Consider the following 18,913-nt stretch of genomic DNA (forward strand, 5'->3'; position numbering starts at 1 on the left):
AGTCGGTGAAAGTAAGAGTTGCAATTTTTTTATGGAACCTTTGGGAATTACGGGATGTCCCAAATGGCCGTAGTGAGAATTGGAAGCACAGTCCGCGTTGTGAACGCACCAGCTAAAGTAATCGCAGAAAGAATCGTCAGACAGCAACCCACCTGCGCTTTAAACCCTGGCCCAATCGCGTCTGTCGGAGGTGTGGTGGGACCGAGTGACTATGGGGCAAACTATGGGGGTGGGATGGACAGGGCACCATCCAGGTGTGCCGCCCACGGTGTTTGTAGATTACATTTCTAAATCTTTCACAAATGAATCTCCCCATGGCAAACATATGATGGTGTTAATTGATGAGGTTCACTGATGAACATCCAGTTATTGGCCAGTTATCAATGAGCACGCAAATCTACTTGGACCAACTCCAAGGCACCTCCCTCCCCTTTCTTGATCTCACAGTCTGCTCCATCACAGGAAATAGACTAAAGACTGACGTCTATTACAAACCCACTGACTCCCACAACTATCTCCACTACACTTCTTCCCACCCTGCTTCCTGCAAAGACTCTATCCCCTACTCCCAATTCCTCCGTCTACGCTGCATCTGCGCCAAGATGAGATGTTCCATACCAGGGCATCCGAGATTATCTCATTTTTTCGGGAACGGGGGTTCCCCTCTCCCATCATAGATGAGGCCCTCGCTCGTGTCTCCTCGGTACCCCGCAGCTCTGCCCTTGCTCCCCCTCCCCCTAGTCGCATCTGAGACGTAGTCCCCCTGGTCTTTACCTTCCACCCCATCAGCCATCGTACACAACACAGAATCTTCCAAACTTTCCGTCACCTCCAACGGGATCCCACCACGAGTCACATTTTCCCATCTCCGCCCCTTTCCACCTTCCGCAGAGACCGTTCCCTTCCGCAACTCCCTGGTTAACTCATCCCTTCCCATCCAAACCATCCCCTCCCCAGGTACCTTCCCCTGCAACCGCAGAAGATGCAACACCTGTCGCTATACCTCCTCCCTCGACTCTGTCCAGGGACCCCGACAGTCCTTTCGGGTTAGGCAGAGGTTCACTTGCACCTCCTCCATCCTCATCTACTGTATCCATTGTTCAAGATGTGGACTCTTATACATAGGCGAGACCAAACACAGACTGGGGGATGGTTTCACGGAACACCTTCGCTCAGCCCACCTGAACTACTAGCTTCTCATTTTCACCCTACAAAATCCCTCGTTTTCCATATCCCTAACCAGTCTGAAGAAGGGTCTCCATCCAAAACGTCACCTTTTTCTTCTCTCCAGAGATGTTGCCTGTCCTGCTGAGTTAATCCAGCTTTTTGTGTCTATCCTCAGTTATTAATAAGTCACTGTGCCACTGTGCCATATCATATTATAGATTCATTGAGTGATACAAGGTGGAAACAGGCCCTTCAACCCAACTTGCCCATGCCGGCCAACATGTCAATAGACAATAGGTGCAGGAGTAGGCCATTCAGCCCTTCGAGCCAGCACCGCCATTCAATGCGATCATGGCTGATCACTCTCAATCAGTACCCCGTTCCTGCCTTCTCCCCATACCCCCTCACTCCGCTATCCTTAAGAGCTCTATCCAGCTCTCTCTTGAAAGCATCCAACGAACTGGCCTCCACTGCCTTCTGAGGCAGAGAATTCCACACCTTCACCACCCTCTGACTGAAAAAGTTCTTCCTCATCTCCGTTCTAAATGGCCTACCCCTTATTCTTAAACTGTGGCCCCTTGTTCTGGACTCCCCCAACATTGGGAACATGTTATCTGCCTCTAATGTGTCCAATCCCCTAATTATCTTATATGTTTCAATAAGATCCCCCCTCATCCTTCTAAATTCCAGTGTATACAAGCCCAATCGCTCCAGCCTTTCAACATACGACAGTCCCGCCATTCCTGGAATTAACCTAGTGAACCTACGCTGCACGCCCACCATAGCAAGAATATCCTTCCTCAAATTTGGAGACCAAAACTGCACACAGTACTCTAGGTGCGGTTTCACCAGGGCCCGGTACAACTGTAGAAGGACCTCTTTGCTCCTATACTCAACTCCTCTTGTTACGAAGGCCAACATTCCATTGGCTTTCTTCACTGCCTGCTGTACCTGCATGCTTCCTTTCATTGACTGATGCACTAGGACACCCAGATATCGTTGAACTCCCCCTCCTCCTAACTTGACACCATTCAGATAATAATCTGCCTTTCTATTCTTACTTCCAAAGTGAATAACCTCACACTTATCTACATTAAACTGCATCTGCCATGTATCCGCCCACTCACACAACCTGTCCAAGTCACCCTGCAGCCTTATTGCATCTTCCTCACAATTCACACTACCCCCCAACTTAGTATCATCTGCAAATTTGCTAATGGTACTTTTAATCCCTTCGTCTAAGTCATTAATGTATATCGTAAATAGCTGGGGTCCCAGCACCGAACCTTGCGGTACCCCACTGGTCACTGCCTGCCATTCCGAAAGGGACCCATTTATCCCCACTCTTTGCTTTCTGTCTGTCAACCAATTTTCTATCCATGTCAGTACCCTACCCCCAATACCATGTGCCCTAATTTTGCCCACTAATCTCCTATGTGGGACCTTGTCGAAGGCTTTCTGAAAGTCGAGGTACACCACATCCACTGACTCTCCCTTGTCAATTTTCCTAGTTACATCCTCAAAAAATCCAGTAGATTTGTCAAGCATGATTTCCCCTTCGTAAATCCATGCTGACTCGGAATGATCCCGTTACTGCTATTCAAATGCTCAGCAATTTTGTCTTTTATAATTGACTCCAGCATCTTCCCCACCACTGACGTCAGACTAACTGGTCTATAATTACCCGTTTTCTCTCTCCCTCCTTTCTTAAAAAGTGGGATAACATTTGCTATCCTCCAATCCACAGGAACTGATCCTGAATCTATAGAACATTGAAAAATGATCTCCAATGCTTCCACTATTTCTAGAGCCACCTCCTTAAGAACTCTGGGATGCAGACCATCAGGCCCTGGGGATTTATCAGCCTTCAGTCCCATCAGTCTACCCAAAACCATTTCCTGCCTAATGTCCCAGCTACACTAGTCCCACCTCCCTGCGTTTGGTCCATATCCCTCCAAACCTGTCTTAACCATGTACCAGTCTAACTGCTTCTTAAACGTTGGGATAGTCTCAGCCTCAACTACCTCCTCTTGTTCCAATGGCTGCTTGTTCCATTCACCCACCACCCTTTTTGTGAAGTTACCTCTCCGATTCCTATTAAGTCTTTTCCCCTTCACCTTAAACCTATGTCCTCTGGATTTCGATTCCCCTACTCTGGGCAAGAGACTCTGTGCATCTACCCGATCTATTCCTCTCATGATTTTATACACCTCTATAAGATCACCCCTCATCCTCCTGTGCCCAAGTCCCAACCAACTCAACTACTCCCTATAGCTCAGACCTTCTAGTCCTGGCAACATACTCGTAAATCTTCTCTGCACCCTCTCCAGCTTGACATCTTTCCTATAACATGGTGCCCAGAACCTAACACAATACTCTAAATGTGGCATCACCAACGTCTTATACAACTGTAACATTACCTCCCAACTTCAATCCTCAATACTCTGACCGATAAAGGCCAATGTTTTGTATGTTTCTTTGAGTCTATGTGCTCGTGGTGCTGCTACACCTGTGATGTACCTGCACTTCATTGTACTTGGGCGTATGACAATGAGCTCACCTTGACTTGACACAAAACTTGACTGTCCATTTCCCTCCACAGATGCTGCCTGACCCGCTGAGTTCCTCCATCACCTTCTATACCATCAGCTATAGCTCCTTGTGCCTTCTTCATAATGTATGTTTGGTGAAGGGTGGCTGACCTTACCATTGGCTCTGTTTCTGCCTTCAGAGAGATGCTGCCTGACATGCTGCGTATTTCCATCGTTAATGTTATGCTTAATGTTTGTTCGTTTTTAGAGCCATGTTTCACAGCATTACCAAGAAAATTGTGGAAGAGTTGGACTCTGACGGCCTCACACTGTTACCTGTGAAAAGCTTGAATGATGCTCCTGAATGCAAACTACTTCGCCCAGTCATCAAAAAGAAGAAACCTTTTTTTTCCGAAAGAGAAAATTATAAGCTGACACCCGTCACACTGATTGATATATTGATTGATGGCCAAGATTTAGATTTTGGTAAGATATGGCATTTTTAACATGTTCCTGATCAATGCCGTCTAGTTTACACACGTTACATTGATGACAAATGTAGAAGCAATGTTGTAAAAGGGATATGATTGCTTTGTAGTTAAGATACCCAGAATAATGTAGACATGAGGAACTGCAGATGCTGGAATCTTTTATAAAACACAAAGTGATGGAGTAACTCAGCAGGTCAGGCAGCATCTGTCGAGGGAAGTGGACACACGACGTTTCAGAGTGAAGAAGCGTCCCAACCTGAAATGTCACCCATCCTTTCCCTCCACAGATGCTGCCTGACCTGTTGAGTTCTTCCAGGACTTTGTGTTTTGTTCAAGGGTAAACGGTGACAATTCAGGTCGGGATTCTCGTTCAGACTAACTGTGGTCCCCAGAACAATGTCCACTTTCCAAAGTCACACTGTGACAACTGGAAAATTAAAAATGAAATAATTAAATGAAATCCCAATGAAAAGCCGCCGTCGGTACAAATTTCAATCGTTCAATGGTCCTTTTATTGTCACAGTGTGAAGTGCAAACGCACTGTGAAATTCTTTTCTTGCAAAGAGTCCAGTAGAGTATTGCAAAAACCAAGCACATCCTCGATTAGCAAATTGTACAGAAATAGTTCACTGATCCCACTTGCAAGAGGCACCATGTTTTGGCGCCATTTCCAAGAAACTGCAGATTGCATGGACTCAGTGGGCCGAAGGGCCTGTTTCCATGCTGTCTGTAAAGTAAACTGAACATCATGTGAATGGGTTAAAAACATCTCGTGGTATCACCGTAGCTTCGTGAACACCAGGGAATAATTTTAACTTCAGAATGAACCACCCATTAAATGTTTCATTGTATATTTGTCCTTTTGGGTTTATTAAGAGCAAGCAGAAATTGGTAGATGGAGTGAAGATAGTGTATGGTTAAGTTTCCTGCTAGAGTCTAAAATTACAATAACATTGCCCTCTACTGAAACTCTACTGTGGAAACATCTAAAATTCTTAAAGGATAGGACAGGTTAGATGCAGGAAAAATGTTCCCCATGTTGGGGGAGTCCAGAACCAGGTGTCAAGGTTTAAGAATAAGGGGCAGACCAATTAGGACTGAGATGAGGAAAAACCTTTTCACCTGGAGAATTGTGAATCTGTGGAATTCTCTGCCACAGAAGGCAGTGGAGGCCAATTCACTGGATGTTGTCAACAGAGATTTAGATTTAGCTCTTCGGACTACAGGAATCAAGGGATATGGGGAAAAAGCCGGAACGGGGTACTGATTTTGGATGATCAGCCATCATCATATTTGCTGGCTTGATGGGCCGAATGGCCTACTCCTGCACCTATTTTCTATGTTTTCTATTGTTCTCCCTCCCACGATGGGTGCAAACACAACGTTGATTCAGACTTGGAATTTCTGAGACCATTCGTGGTGTACACCATCTGTAAGGAACCTCGGTATCTTGCATCAGCAAAGCAAGAAATAAAAAAGAATATTTTTCAATTACTTTTTACATAAAGCAAAGACATTCATGTTGAAGTTCTACGGTCTTATTATTTAACAGATTGTGAATATGTTTACCAGATCAATGATTCAACAGTCCATGATCTGTCACAGATGCAAGTGCACAGTGAAATTCATTTTGCATTTACTGCACACACAGGCGCCACCATGTTAGGTGCTATTATTCAAAGTCCAAATTCCGGTCGGCCCACGCGACCGACGAGCCTTCGACATGATGAGGAAATGAGACTCCAGATAGATTTTGTATATTATCCTGCAGAGTTTTCCGGGCCAGAGAGGCGTTCTCTGTTATCTGAGAAGATCGTGACAATCAGGACCGTCTTAACGCATGGGCCTGATGGGCACTTGCCCGGGGGCCCACGAGCATAGGGGCCCCATGCTGATCTGTGTATGTTAAGTGACTTGCAATAAATAAATACTAGTTTAAAAATGTAGGTTCAATAAGTGCTTTTTTCGCAACATTTTCGGTCCCTAAGTGCTTCTCACAGCGATCTGTAAGTGCTTTTCGCAACAATGTAGCACCCTAAGTCCATCGCGAAGTGCTTTTCGGTAAGTGCTTTTCGCCGGCACGACAGGGGGGGGGCTGGTAGGGAAAGGGGGGTGGGGGAGAGTAATGGTAGGGGCCCCAGTACACTGCTTTGCCCGGGGGCCCATAATGCTGTAAAAACGGCCCTGACGACAATGCTGCTTAAGGAGAGACCAGTATCACCAACAGCAAGTTCCTGTTCCCATGTGCGTCTGACAGATGTCGATGTCACTGTATGGTTAATAAACACTGGCCAGTTCTCCGACATTGTAACAGAAAATTGCGAGCAATAGATAACAGTCAATTTCTTTTCTTTTCCCAGCATTGCATAGCTCTATCATCGGCAGCTACTCTTTCAGCAACTCGGTCGGTGCCCAAGCGGGTGCGGATGTCGGCCTTGTTAAAGCAGGGGCAAGCGTCTCAGGAAGTTCCTCAGATGCCATGTCAAGTGTGGAAATGAGAAAGCAAACAATCTCTGTAGTCACGCTGCTGGATGTTGCCAAAGGCAGGTAATCATTTGCACGGCACCAATGGTGCAGTGGTAGAGTTGCTGCCTTACACAGCCAGAGACCCGGGTTCAATCCTGACTACGGGTGCTGATTGCGCCTCGTTTGCACGTTCTTCCTGTGAGCTCATGGGTTTTCTCCAGGTGCTCTGGTTCCCTCTCACACGCCGAAGCTTATAGCTTTGTAAATTAATTGGCTTCAGTAAAAATTGTAAATTGTCCCTAGCATGCAGGATGGGGCTAGTGTACGGGGATCGCTGGTCGGCATGGACTAGATGGGCTGAAGGGCCATCTCAGTGTTTCCACACTGTATCTCCAAACTAAACTAACCTCACCCCAACCCAGGTTACCAATCCAAAATAAGATGACAATCTCAATGAAGAATGCTCCCAACCTGAAGTGTCGTTTGTCCATTTTCCACCACAGATGCTGCCTGAACCAACGAGTTCATCCAGCAGGTTGATTATTACTCACAGTGTATTTCTCACTTCAATGTGGTGTTTGACAGCCTCTTGTACTTTGCTTATTTGAGAGTGAAAACCGCTGGCACCTTCTGTCAGATTCAGCTTTGCTTTAACTTGTCTTTCCAGAAAAGTAAGACGTTTATAATTGAGCATTTTTTAAATAGATTTTCTGATATTCAGAAACATTCCACATTTTTTGCTGCTTTGACAGTTGGCTGAGGGAGAGAATCATAGAGTCATACAGCGTGGAAACAGGCCCTTCGGCCCAACCTGCCCACACTTACTAACATGCCCATCTATACTAGTCCCACCTGCCTGTGTTTGACCCATATTCTTCTAAACTTGTATTATCCATGTACCTGTCTAAATATTTAGTAAATGTTGTGATAGAACCTTCCTCAACTACCTTATTCGGCAGCTCGTTCTATACACCCACAACCCTTTATGTGAGAAAGTTACCCCTCAGGTTCCTATTAAACCTTTTCCTTCGAAACCTTAAACCTATGTCCTCTGGTTCTCGATTCCCCTACTCTGGGAAAGAGACTGTGCATCTACCTGATCTATTCCTCTCATGATTTTGTACACCTTGCTTTATCTTTTCTTCATTTTAAACTACACTTGGATTACACACAGAATGATTCAAGTTGTTGTTATTTTTATTGACGACTTTGGTGAGCTTCAAATATAAGGTGCAGGGTGAATTGAAAAACTATTGTCTAACTATATCATCCATGCCATCATCTCCTCTTCTTTCAGAACTGATTAGTACCATTCTTCTTCACTATGTTTTCAGGAAAGTGAACAGAGAACATTTGTTTGCGAGAAATCCGAAGAATGATGTCCATGTGATACTGGATGTGATAGAGACGGAACAAGAATGTACTGTAAACAGCTCATTGAAGGCCGGAACAGGAATTAAATTCCTAGTAAAGTTTCTGAAGGGGAGTACAACGTTTCTACTTGGCTTCAAGTGGCACTGGGAGATCAGCTGGTAGAGTTGCTGCCTCACAGAGCCAGAGACCCTGCTTCAATCCCAACCTCGGGTGTTGTCTGCGTGGAGTTCATAAGTTCATAAGTTATAGTTGGAGGATTAGGCCCTTCGGCCCTTCCAAGTCTACCATACTATTCAATAACGGCTGATCTATCTTCCCCTCTCAACCCCATTCTCCTGCCTTCTCCCATTAACACCTGACACCCGTACTAATTGAGGATCTATCAAATCTCCGCCTTAAACATATCCATTGACTTGGCGTCCACAGCCAACTGTGGTAATGAATTCCACACATTCACCACCCTCTGACTAAAGAAATTCCTTCTCATCTTTCTAAAGGTACATTCTTTTATTCTGAGGCTATGGCCCCTGGTCCTAGACTATCCCATAGTGGAAACATCCTCACCACAGCCACTCTATCCAGGCGTTTCACCATTCGGCAAGTTTTAATGGGTGCCCGCTCATCATTCTGACCTCCACCGAACACAGGCCAAGTTATGTTAACCCAATCATTCCTGGGATCATTCTTGTAAACCTCCTCCGGACCATCCCTGTGCACATTCTCCCTGTGACCACCCAGTCATCCTGTTTCCTCCCACATCACAAAGACATGGGGGTTCGTGGGTGAATTGGCCGCAGTAGAAATAGTCCCCAGGTGTGTGGGAAGTGGATGAGAATGTGGGATAACATAGAACTAGCGTGAACGGGTGATCGATGGTCGGTGTGGACTCAGTGGGCCGAAGGGCCTGTTTCCATACTGTATTTTTAAAAATAATATTTGTATTATTAAGTTGTGTGCAATTCTTTATCCGTCAAAGCTGAGAAAAAGTTAAAACATTTCTGTGTGTAACTTTTAAAAAGTTTAAAACTTACCCTTTCTGGGACTATTTAAAGTGGATCATTTGCAATTGAGTTTGAAAAATGATTTGATGATTTAAACCATTTGGAATCTATTGTATTGATAATTGTTGATGAACTCACTTCTTTGTTTTACCATCAATGCTTTTCTGATAAAGTCATTGACCCACTCTCCACCGATGTAACGTGTATTTCCAGTATTCCCTCTTATTTTTCTGCAGCTTTTTATTAACCGTCTCACCTTTCGAGAATAATTTGCTGCCCCCCTCAGGCATGAAAAGTAGTGGCGGACTGTAATTTAAATTTCCTCTTCAACTTTCTTCATCTTTTATTCCTCTGATGGGGCGGCACGGTGGCGCTGCGGTAGAGTTGCTGCCCCACAGCGCCAGAGACTCGGGTTCGATCCTGACCACGGGTGCCTGGCTATTCGGTGCTTCCACGTTCTTCTAGTGACCATGTGGGGTTTCTCCGGGCGCTCCAGTTTCCTTCCACACTCCAAAGACGCACAGATTTGCAGGTTATGTGTTGGAAGGAACTGCAGGTGCTGGTTTATACTGAAGATAGACACAAAATGCTGGAGTATCTCAGCAGAACAGGCAGCATCTCTGGAGGGAAGGAATGGGTGACGTCTCGACCTGAAATGTCGCCCATTCCTTATATGCTGAGATGCTGAGTTACTCCAGCATTCTGTGTCCATCTTAGGTTTGTTGGCTAATTGGCTTTAATTAAAAGATTGCAAAATTGTTCCAAGTGTTTAGGATAGTGCTCATGTACGGGGTGATCGCTGGTCAGCGCGACCTCGGTGGGCCGAAGGGCTTGTTTCCACGCTCCATCTCGAAAGTAAAGTCCAAAGTCTGATTTGTATGGCCCATTATAGCTTTAATTAAAATGTCAAATCTCTGTACACAACAGCAGTTCCTTCACTTGCGTTATAGTTGGGCCGTCTCCACATTCTCTCCAAGACAGTTTTCATAGGATTAACTTTCACAGTTAAATATTGTAGTTTTGTTTGTTGCCTTAGATTATAGCTGATTTCTTCTTTGTGAGTAGAGAAAAGAAGTTAACTTTTCCAGCTGGAACATCTGTTGCGTACAAGGTCGCTGAACTGATGATTACTCCAAATGATACTCTGGGTATGTAAAAGTATAATATCACAAAGAGAAGCAACTTTTTGAATCTCAGATTGATTAATAAATTGGTTATATTTCTTCAGCCATTTGGCTCACAGAACGAATAACTATTCTAATACCAGATCCTATTTTCCTGTTTCCTTAGATTTCAATTTTACAACATCCACCATGCTTTCGGGAACGATAAGTAAGTTGCCTCACACTTTCTATTTCACTCTGGGAAAAAAAACTTTTATTTTACTCTGGAAATGCCACAAATCCAAACACACCCATTTTGTGTGACCCCCCCCCCCCCCCCCAAGGAGATGAGGAGGACTGTTGTGGGAGTTTGTGTACTATCTACTGATCCTCTATCTTATAATAAGGATAGACATAATAAGGATAGACATAAAATGCTGGGGTAACTCAGCAGGACAAGCAGCATCTCTTGAGAGAAGGAATAGGTGACGTTTCGGGGCGTGACCCTTCTTCAGATACATAGAGTATTAACTTCACAAGTGATAGGAGCAGAATTAGGTCATTTACCCATCAAGTCTACTCTGGGTTCAGTGTTGAGGTGGATAGAAAATTGGTTGGCGGACAGGAAGCAAAGAGTAGGAATAAACGGGTCCTTTTCGGAATGGCAGGCAATGACTAGTGGGGTACCGCAAGGCTCAGTGCTGGGACCCCAGTTATTTACAGTGTATATTAATGATTTGGACGAGGGAATTGAATGCAACACCTCTAAGTTTGCGGATGACACGAAGCTGGGTGGCAGTGTTAGCTGCGAGGAGGATGCTAGGAGGCTGCAGAGTGACTTGGATAGATTAGGCGAGTGGGCAAATGCATGGCAGATCCAATATAATGTGGATAAATGTGAGGTTATCCACTTTGGCGGCAAGGACAGGAAAGCAGAGTATTACCTGAATGGTGACCGATTGGGAGAAGGGGAGATGCAACGTGACCTGGGTGTCATGGTGCACCAGTCATTGAAAGCAAGCATGCAGGTGCAGCAGGCAGTGAAGAAAGCGAATGGTATGTTGGCATTCATAGCAAGAGGATTTGAGTTTAGGAGCAGGGAGGTTCTGCTGCAGTTGTACAGGGCCTTGGTGAGACTGCACCTGGAGTATTGTGTGCAGTTTTGGTCTCCTAACCTGAGGAAAGACGTTCTTGCCTTAGAGGGAGTTCAGAGAAGGTTCACCAGATTGATCCCTGGGATGGCGGGACTTACATATGAGGAATGACTGGATAGACTGGGCTTGTACTCGCTGGAATTTAGAAGACTGAGGGGGGATCTTATAGAAACATATAAAATTCTTAAGGGGTTGGAGGGGCTAGATGCGGGAAGATTGTTCCCGATGTTGGGGGAGTCCAGAACCAGGGGTCACAGCTTAAGGATAAGGGGGAAGTCTTTTAGGACCGAGATGAGAAAACATTTCTTCACACAGAGAGTGGTGAGTCTGTGAAATTCTCTGCAATAAAAGGTAGTTGAGGCCAGTTCATTGGCTATATTTAAGAGGGAGTTAGATGTGGCCCTTTTTGCTAAAGGGATCAGGGGGTATGGAGAGAAGGCAGGTACAGGTTACTGAGTTGGATGATCAGCCATGATCATATTGAATGGCGGTGCAGGGTCGAAGAGCCGAATGGCCTACTCCTGCACCTATTTTCTATGTTTCTATGTTTCTATGCCAAACATGTTGGTTCTATAGTCTTGTGCTTTATTCATCACATGTACCGAGGTACAGTGAAATTCATTTTTGTATACAGTTCCGTATAAGTATCACTATACATAAGCACTTAGATACACATTAGATAAGCATCTCAGATACAGTACAAGTGTACAGCCGTGGTACACTGGGACAGTATAAAGGGTCGCCAGTTTGGCGCCATTTCCAAGTCCCAGTTGTTGTAAATGCAGGGGTCTTGGTCTGACCGTGAAGGCCCGTTGCCATGGCGACTTTGCAGGGTCGTCCGGGCCAAGCGTAGCCGCGGTGTCCTCCGCCGCTGTAGGCCGCGCCCGGTCCGCGCGCTCGGCCTCTTGGAGCGGCGCCCGGTCTAGCCGAGCCCCAGGCTGCTGCAGGGCCTCCAGCAAGTGGGGCCCACTCCCCCGTCCAGGCCGGGCACTCCCTCTATGATTCCGCGAAAAATCTCAGTCCCATTTTTTTCCAATTTGTTGTTCAGATTTTGGCTTCAATTGTCAGGGTCATAATTGAGCTGGTGAAAGATTTTACGAGAGATTCCGTCTTTTCGATCTGGGTGATAATTCTCTTTCATCTTCAGGATTTAACCGGAAAGCCCCACTTGTTGATTTACTTTCTGAGCTGGCGAAACTGGGTGCGGACAAGAAACCACTGTTCATCAACGTGATCCTTGAAATTCTTGTCCGTAGTGACAGCCTTTTGGTTCTTGATGAAATGGTTTGTACCAAGCGTTTTCTCACTTGCTTCCTTTCTCTCTGGCAACTTATTCCAAAAATTCACCTCATCTGTATGAAAAAGTCACACCTCAAAATGTTTCACCCACTTCTTAAGCCTTGGGATCGTGGCTCTGAGCATGGACAGGAATACAAAGTTCGACTCAAAGTGGGGTGCTGACACTTGGCTGTATGTCTTGCACTGTTGCGTACACATGGAACATGGAAGTGAACAGAGGAGCAGGCCCTTCGGCCCACAATACCTGTGCTGAGCATGATGCCAAGATAATCTAATCTTATCTGCCTGCACGTGATCCATATCCTTCCATTCCCTGCATATCACACGCATATTCAAACGCCGCTTAAATGCCACTATCATGTCTGCCTCCACCGTCACCCCCGACAGCGTGTTCCAGACACCCACTACTGTGTGTGTGTGTGTGTGTGTGTGTGTATGTACGTGTGTGAGTGTGCGTGTGCGTGTGCACCTGTACGTGTGTGTGTGCGTGTGTGCATGTGCGTGTGTGTGTGTGAGTGTGCGTGTGCACCTGTGCGTGTGTGCGTGTGTGTGCGTTTGTGTTTGTGTAAAATAAACTTGCTCCACACATCACCTTTAGACATTCCCCCTCTCACCTTAAAGCTATGCCCCCCAGTTTTTGACATTTCCACTCTGGAAATAGGGGACCAGACTGTCTACCCTACTTATACGTCTCATCATTTTATACACTTTTGTTAGGTCTCCCTTCAGCCTCCAGCATTCCAGAGAAAGTAACCAACTTCCCCTATTGTTCATTACCCTCTAATCAAGGCAGCGTCCTGGTAAACCACCTCTGCACCCTCTCCAAAACCACAGTGAGATTGGAGCACCTCTCTGGGGAAGAAAGGGAATTCTGTGTTCGGCTTTAGCCATTGTACACCTCAGAAACGTTTTCAAGAGAGAGATAGATTTAGCTCTAAGGGCTAACGGAATCAAGGGATATGGGGAAAAGCAGGAACGGGGTACTGATTTTGGATGATCAGCCATGATCATATTGAATGGCGGTGCTGGCCCGGAAGTTCTCAATATTCTAAGTCACCAGTTCCAGAGACACAGTCCAGTGCCACGATGGGGCAGAGGTGAATTGGACAGTAGCCGAGCTTATGGAAGGTCCTGTTCAGAAACTTGACACAGAGGGGGAAAAAGCTGTTCCTGAACCTGTTGACACGCACTTCAATGCTCCAGTACCTTCCACTGGACGGGTGCAGGGAGAAGGAGGAATGGCCGTGTTCAGGCAAAGATTTGATTATGTTGACTATATTTTTGAGGCAACGTGAAGTGCAGATGGAGTCAATGCAGGGAAGTCTGATCTGTGTGTTATACTCCACTTGCTGACCATGCTGTACGTTCTCAGCTGAACCAGATGTGTGATGATCTGCAGCCTGACTTCCAAGTGCTGGATCAGACGGAGGAAGATAACAGACCGTGCGTGGAGAAGATATTGGATCTGTTAGGAATTAAGAAGGAAGTTCCACCAGGAGAGCTCCTCGATCTCACCCCAGAGTCCAATGGGATCATACAGGCGATAAACATTCTCATCCAGTCATTCAGCGGTAAGATTTGAAGTCTATTATAATCCCTCTCAGTTACAGAGCGTGTCTGTACAGAGTTTGTACGTTCTCCCCGTGACCTACGTGGGTTTCCTCTGAGATCTTTGGTTTTCTCGCACACTCCAAAGATGGACATATTTGTAAGTTAATTGGCTTGGTGTTTAAAATGTAAAATTGTCCCCAGTCTGTGTAGGGTAGTGTTAATGTGTGGGGATCGCTGGTCAGTGTGGACACAGTGGGCCAAAGGGCCTGTGTTCATGCCGTATTTCTAAAACTCAAAGTAAAACTAGACAGTATGGATCAACATATCTCCCTCTGCCTCAGCTGCCTCAGTCGCAAGATGTAAAACCCACTTTTTTAAGTTTATGGTCACGTGTACCGAGGTTCAGTGAAAAGATTTTGTTGCATACTAACAAACACGTATTGTCCCCTTGTGCAAACACGGGGCTGTTACAAATTTCTTTAGACTTTAGACTTAGATACAGTGCGGAAATAGGTTCTTCAGCCCACCGAGTCCGCACTGACCACCAATCACCCCGTATACTAGCACTGTCCCACACACTAGGGATAATTTACAATTTTACTGAAGTCAATTACCCCACAAACCTGCACGTCTTTGCGATGTGGGAGGCAACCGGAGCACCCGGAGAAAACCCACATGGCAAAGCAGAGGAATGTACAAACTCCGTACACAGCGCCCGTAGTCAGGATTGAACCGGGGCCACTGGCGATGTGAGGCAGCAACTCTACCGCTGCGCCACCGTGCCGCCACAAACGATATTTTCGTGTGATTCTGCGAACAAGCAGTGAGAAGACAAAGTCTGGTGATGGGTTTGGATGGGATGATGGTGTTAAAGGCTAAGTTAGGGTTGCTAAGTCGGAGTCTAACATGTGTGTCTGTGTGCATGCATGCATATGTGTGTGTGTCTGTGTGCATGCACGCATATGTGTGTGTGCATGCATGTGTGTGTATGCTTGCATGCATCTCTGTGTGTGCATGCATGCATATGTGTGTCTGTGTGCATGCATGCATATGAGTGTGTGTGTGTGTGTGCATGCAGGCATGTGTGTGTCTGTGCATGCAGTGTGCACAAATGCATGCTCGTATGTGTGTGCACATGTGGAAAGAAACAAGTTAGATTGAGAAAACAATTAAAAAGCAAATGAGCTCCTGGTCTTTATTAGGGGAGATGTAGAGTAGAAGAGTGAAGAGTGATTTCGGGAGAAAGATTGAAGGTGAATCTCTGTGAAAAACGGCCTTAACTGTAACTGGAGTGTTGCCTGTCATGCTGTCACTGCTCTTTGGGATGAGAGTGGAAACCCTGGTGCAGAAAAGACTTGATTCATCCCACATTCAAGGAATGATTCTCCATGAGTAGAGAGGGACAATGTATTGCAGGACAGTGTGACTGATTCCGCTTCTTTTTCAGAAATGGATCCTGAAACTTTAATCCTGTTGGCAAGCAGTGTTGAGGCAGAGATTACAACCAAACATCTAAAGCTGGTAAGAAATAAAAACAGTAAAACAGGTAAAGAAATAAAGCAAGTGTTCCTGTGAGACACAGCACAATTTCCCTGTGCTAACACTCTCCTCCGCCTGGCAGAACTTATCCTCACCCTCAACAACTTCTCCTTTGACACCTCCAACTGGCTCCAAATCAAAGGTGTGGCCATGGGCACTTGCATGGGCCCCAGCTATGCCTGCCTTTTTGCCAGCTAAGTCGAACAATCCTTGTTCCAGGCGAACACTGGAATTGGATCTGCACTGGATTGGATCCGCCTCGATAGGGCACGGTGGTGCAGCGGTAGAGCAGCTGCCTTACAGCACCAGAGACCCGGGTTCGATCCTGACTACGGGTGCTGTCTGTACGGAGTTTGTACGTTCTCCACAAGACCCGCGTGGGTTTTCTCCGAGCACTTCGGTTTCCTCCCACACTCCAAAGGCGTACAGGTTTGTAGGCTAATTGGCTTGGTGTAAAAATGTAAAATTGTCCCTAGTGTGCATAGGGTAGTGTTAATGTGCGGGGATCGCTGGTCGGCGCGGACTCGGTGGGCCGAAGGGCCTGTTTCCGCGCTGTATCTCTAAACTAAACTAAACTATGAGAGGGTGTTGCAAGGCCACAGGGGAAGGCTGAGGCTTTGCGACTGTCTGCATTGCTGTTGCAGAGTTAGCATGAGCTTGAAGCATTGCAGGGGTTACGGGGAGAAGGCAGGAGAATGGGGTTAGGAGGGAGAGATAGATCAGCCGTGATTAAACGGCAGTGTGGACCTGATGGGCTGAACGGCCTAATTCTACTCCTATCCCTTATGACCTTATGATCTCTCCTGCACCTTTATCGTTTTATGACTGTGATTCCCATTCAATTTCCAGGTGACAATAATTGATGACAAGTACTTCGATCGGTTTCGATATCGACGTGACCCCCTGATGGTCGAGGAAGATCCTGAGAAGGTTCTGATCGCTGAGCTCACTGACGAGGAGTTTGAAATAACTCAGCTGTTGCTGAAAGATTTTGGATTTCAACCGGATAGAGAAAGTGCTTCGGTTTTGCGCATTGAGAACAGTAAAGAACGAGACGTACTTTGTCTCTTTGCTGCTCTGTATGGTCTCAATGCATTACGTAACTGAGCAGATGTGTTGTGCTTCATGCTCATTTTTCATGCTTCTTCTCTGACATTAGTTCATAAGGCATTGGAGCAGAATTAGGCCATTCAGCCCATTGAGTCTACTGCACCTTGGCTGATCTATCTTTCCCTCTCCACCACTTTCTCCTGCCTTCTCCGCATAACCTTAGCCCTTACTAATCAAGATTCTGTCAATCTCCACTTTAAAAATACCCAGAGACTTGGCATCCACAGCCGTCTGTGGCAATGAATTCCATAACTTCACCACTCTTTAGCTAAAGACATTCCTCCTCATCTCCATTCTAAAGTCAGGGGTCTGTCTCTCTCAAGGCACACCCAGTCTCCACATGTTAAAAGATGTCACGTAAAAAGCGTGCATCTGGAGAAATACACTATCCTTACTAATCAAGAACCTTGCAATCTCTGCTCTAAATAATTCCAAAAGATTTGGGCGGCAGCGGTAGAGTTGCTGCCTTATAGAGCTTACAGCGCCGGAGACTTGGGTGCTGTCTGTACGGAGTTTGTACGTTCTCCCCGTGACCGCGTGGGATTTTTCCGAGATCTTCGGTTTCCTCCCACACTCCAGACGTACAGGTGTGTAGGTTAATTGGCTTTGTATAAATGAAAATTGTTCAGTATGTGTTTCGTATAGTGTTAATGTGCGGGGATCGCTGGTTGGCATGGACTCGGTGGGCAGATGGGCCAGTTTCTGCGCTGTATCTCTAAACTTAAAAAACTAAACTTGGTCTCTACCACCATCTGTGGGAATGCATTCCACAGATTCACCACCTTCTGACTAAGGGAATTCCACCACATCTCTTTTTCTAAAGGTATGTCCTTTTATTTTGAGGCTGCCCCCTCCGTTCCAAGACTCTCCCACTCGTGAAAACATCCGCTCCACATCCACTTTATCCAGACCTTTCGGTTTTCTGTGAACTTGATGGGAACATTCTCCCTTGGTCTCTCTTTGGCTGTTTGATGCTCAGTAAAACTCCATTAATCCGGCACATTTGTGAATTTGGTGGTTTTCCAGATTTATTCCAACACATGTGCAAGTCATTTAAAAAAATATGTTGTGCATTCGCATTTCTCGGTAGGCTTCAGATAAGTGCAAGTAACAGAACTAGAGAAAGGAATGCAAGAGGAAGGGACACGATGAATGGAGGGGAGTGTTGGAATCAGCGTCACATTGAATGGATGGGGGGTGTTGGAATGAAGTGGAGGGGAATGTCGGAACCTGGACCCAGTGAGTGGACAGGAGGTGTTGAAACTGTAGTCACAGTCAATGGAGGGGAGCGATGTAACTTGGTCCCCAGTTAATGGTGGGGGTGTTGGAATGGTGGTCCCAGGAGGTGGAGAGGAATGCTGGACAGAGGTTTCGCAGTGAGACAAGGGCAGTGTTGGCGCTGAGGTCTCAGTGAGTGGAGGGAGAGTGTTGTTATCAGGGTACCGGTGAGTGGAGGGATGTGCTGAAACTGGAGCCCCCTTGGTGGAGGGAGTGCTAGACCATCGTCCTGTTGGATGGAGGGAGATCGCTGAAGCCGGGCTTCTGCGAGTGGAAATTGCAGTCATCTTCTGGTGGACCAGATATTGGACCATTGTGCGTAGACACAAAATGCTGGAGTAACTCAGCGGGGCAGGCAGCATCTGTGGAGAAAGGAATGGGGGATGTTTGGGGTCCAGACCATTCATCAGACTGACCAATGGGGTTCCATATCGTGAGATGGCAGATTACTGGAGTTTTACTGTCATTTATAGTTGCAGAGGGCATCTTTAATGTCCCGTGTTTGCCTGGAGCATTATACAACTGCTAGGTATGGATTTAACTCTCCTTCCTCTTCTCTTGCTGGTTGGGAAGTGCTGTGGGTTTGCAATGTATCGCTTTTCACTTTGCTTTAATAAAGAGCTGGCATTTAAGTGATTTGTGTTCAGCACCTTTGACAACCTCTGGGCATTCCTGAGGAACTTGCAATGAACCAGCAAATGAAACTCTTTTCATAAGTGGTCCCAGTTCCAATGCAAGAAAATTCACAACCTAGCTGCACCCAACGAGATGTTACAAACCATTGGGCAATATTGACCAGGTAATCTACTCGTTGTTTGAAGGATGAATATAGACGAGGAGATCAATGTC

The 18,913-nt window shown here is 46.1% G+C and overlaps 1 protein-coding gene across 1 annotated transcript; it reads left to right on the forward strand.

Annotated features, from left to right (window-relative positions):
* Positions 1–54: 54 nt before the first annotated feature.
* On the forward strand, positions 55–16,783 carry LOC144607543 (gasdermin-A-like). Its single transcript, XM_078424437.1, has 9 exons — positions 55–254; positions 3,967–4,184; positions 6,550–6,736; positions 7,990–8,122; positions 10,067–10,178; positions 12,435–12,571; positions 13,959–14,157; positions 15,585–15,658; positions 16,526–16,783. The coding sequence occupies exons 1-9, from the start codon at positions 55–57 to the stop codon at positions 16,781–16,783; spliced, it is 1,518 nt and encodes a 505-aa protein (XP_078280563.1).
* Positions 16,784–18,913: the final 2,130 nt, after the last annotated feature.

This window comes from Rhinoraja longicauda, chromosome 29 (assembly GCF_053455715.1).
Source record: "Rhinoraja longicauda isolate Sanriku21f chromosome 29, sRhiLon1.1, whole genome shotgun sequence".
In the NCBI taxonomy this organism is placed as follows: Eukaryota; Metazoa; Chordata; class Chondrichthyes; order Rajiformes; family Arhynchobatidae; genus Rhinoraja; species Rhinoraja longicauda.

Excerpts from the sequence above, each read along its gene's own strand:
- LOC144607543 (XM_078424437.1), top strand. The coding sequence starts at position 55 with ATGTCCCAAATGGCCGTAGTGAGAATTGGAAGCACAGTCCGCGTTGTG. Across the intron at positions 4,185-6,549 it reads TGGCCAAGATTTAGATTTTG|CATTGCATAGCTCTATCATC; the intron begins GTAAGATATGGC and ends TTCTTTTCCCAG. Across the intron at positions 6,737-7,989 it reads CTGGATGTTGCCAAAGGCAG|GAAAGTGAACAGAGAACATT; the intron begins GTAATCATTTGC and ends CTATGTTTTCAG.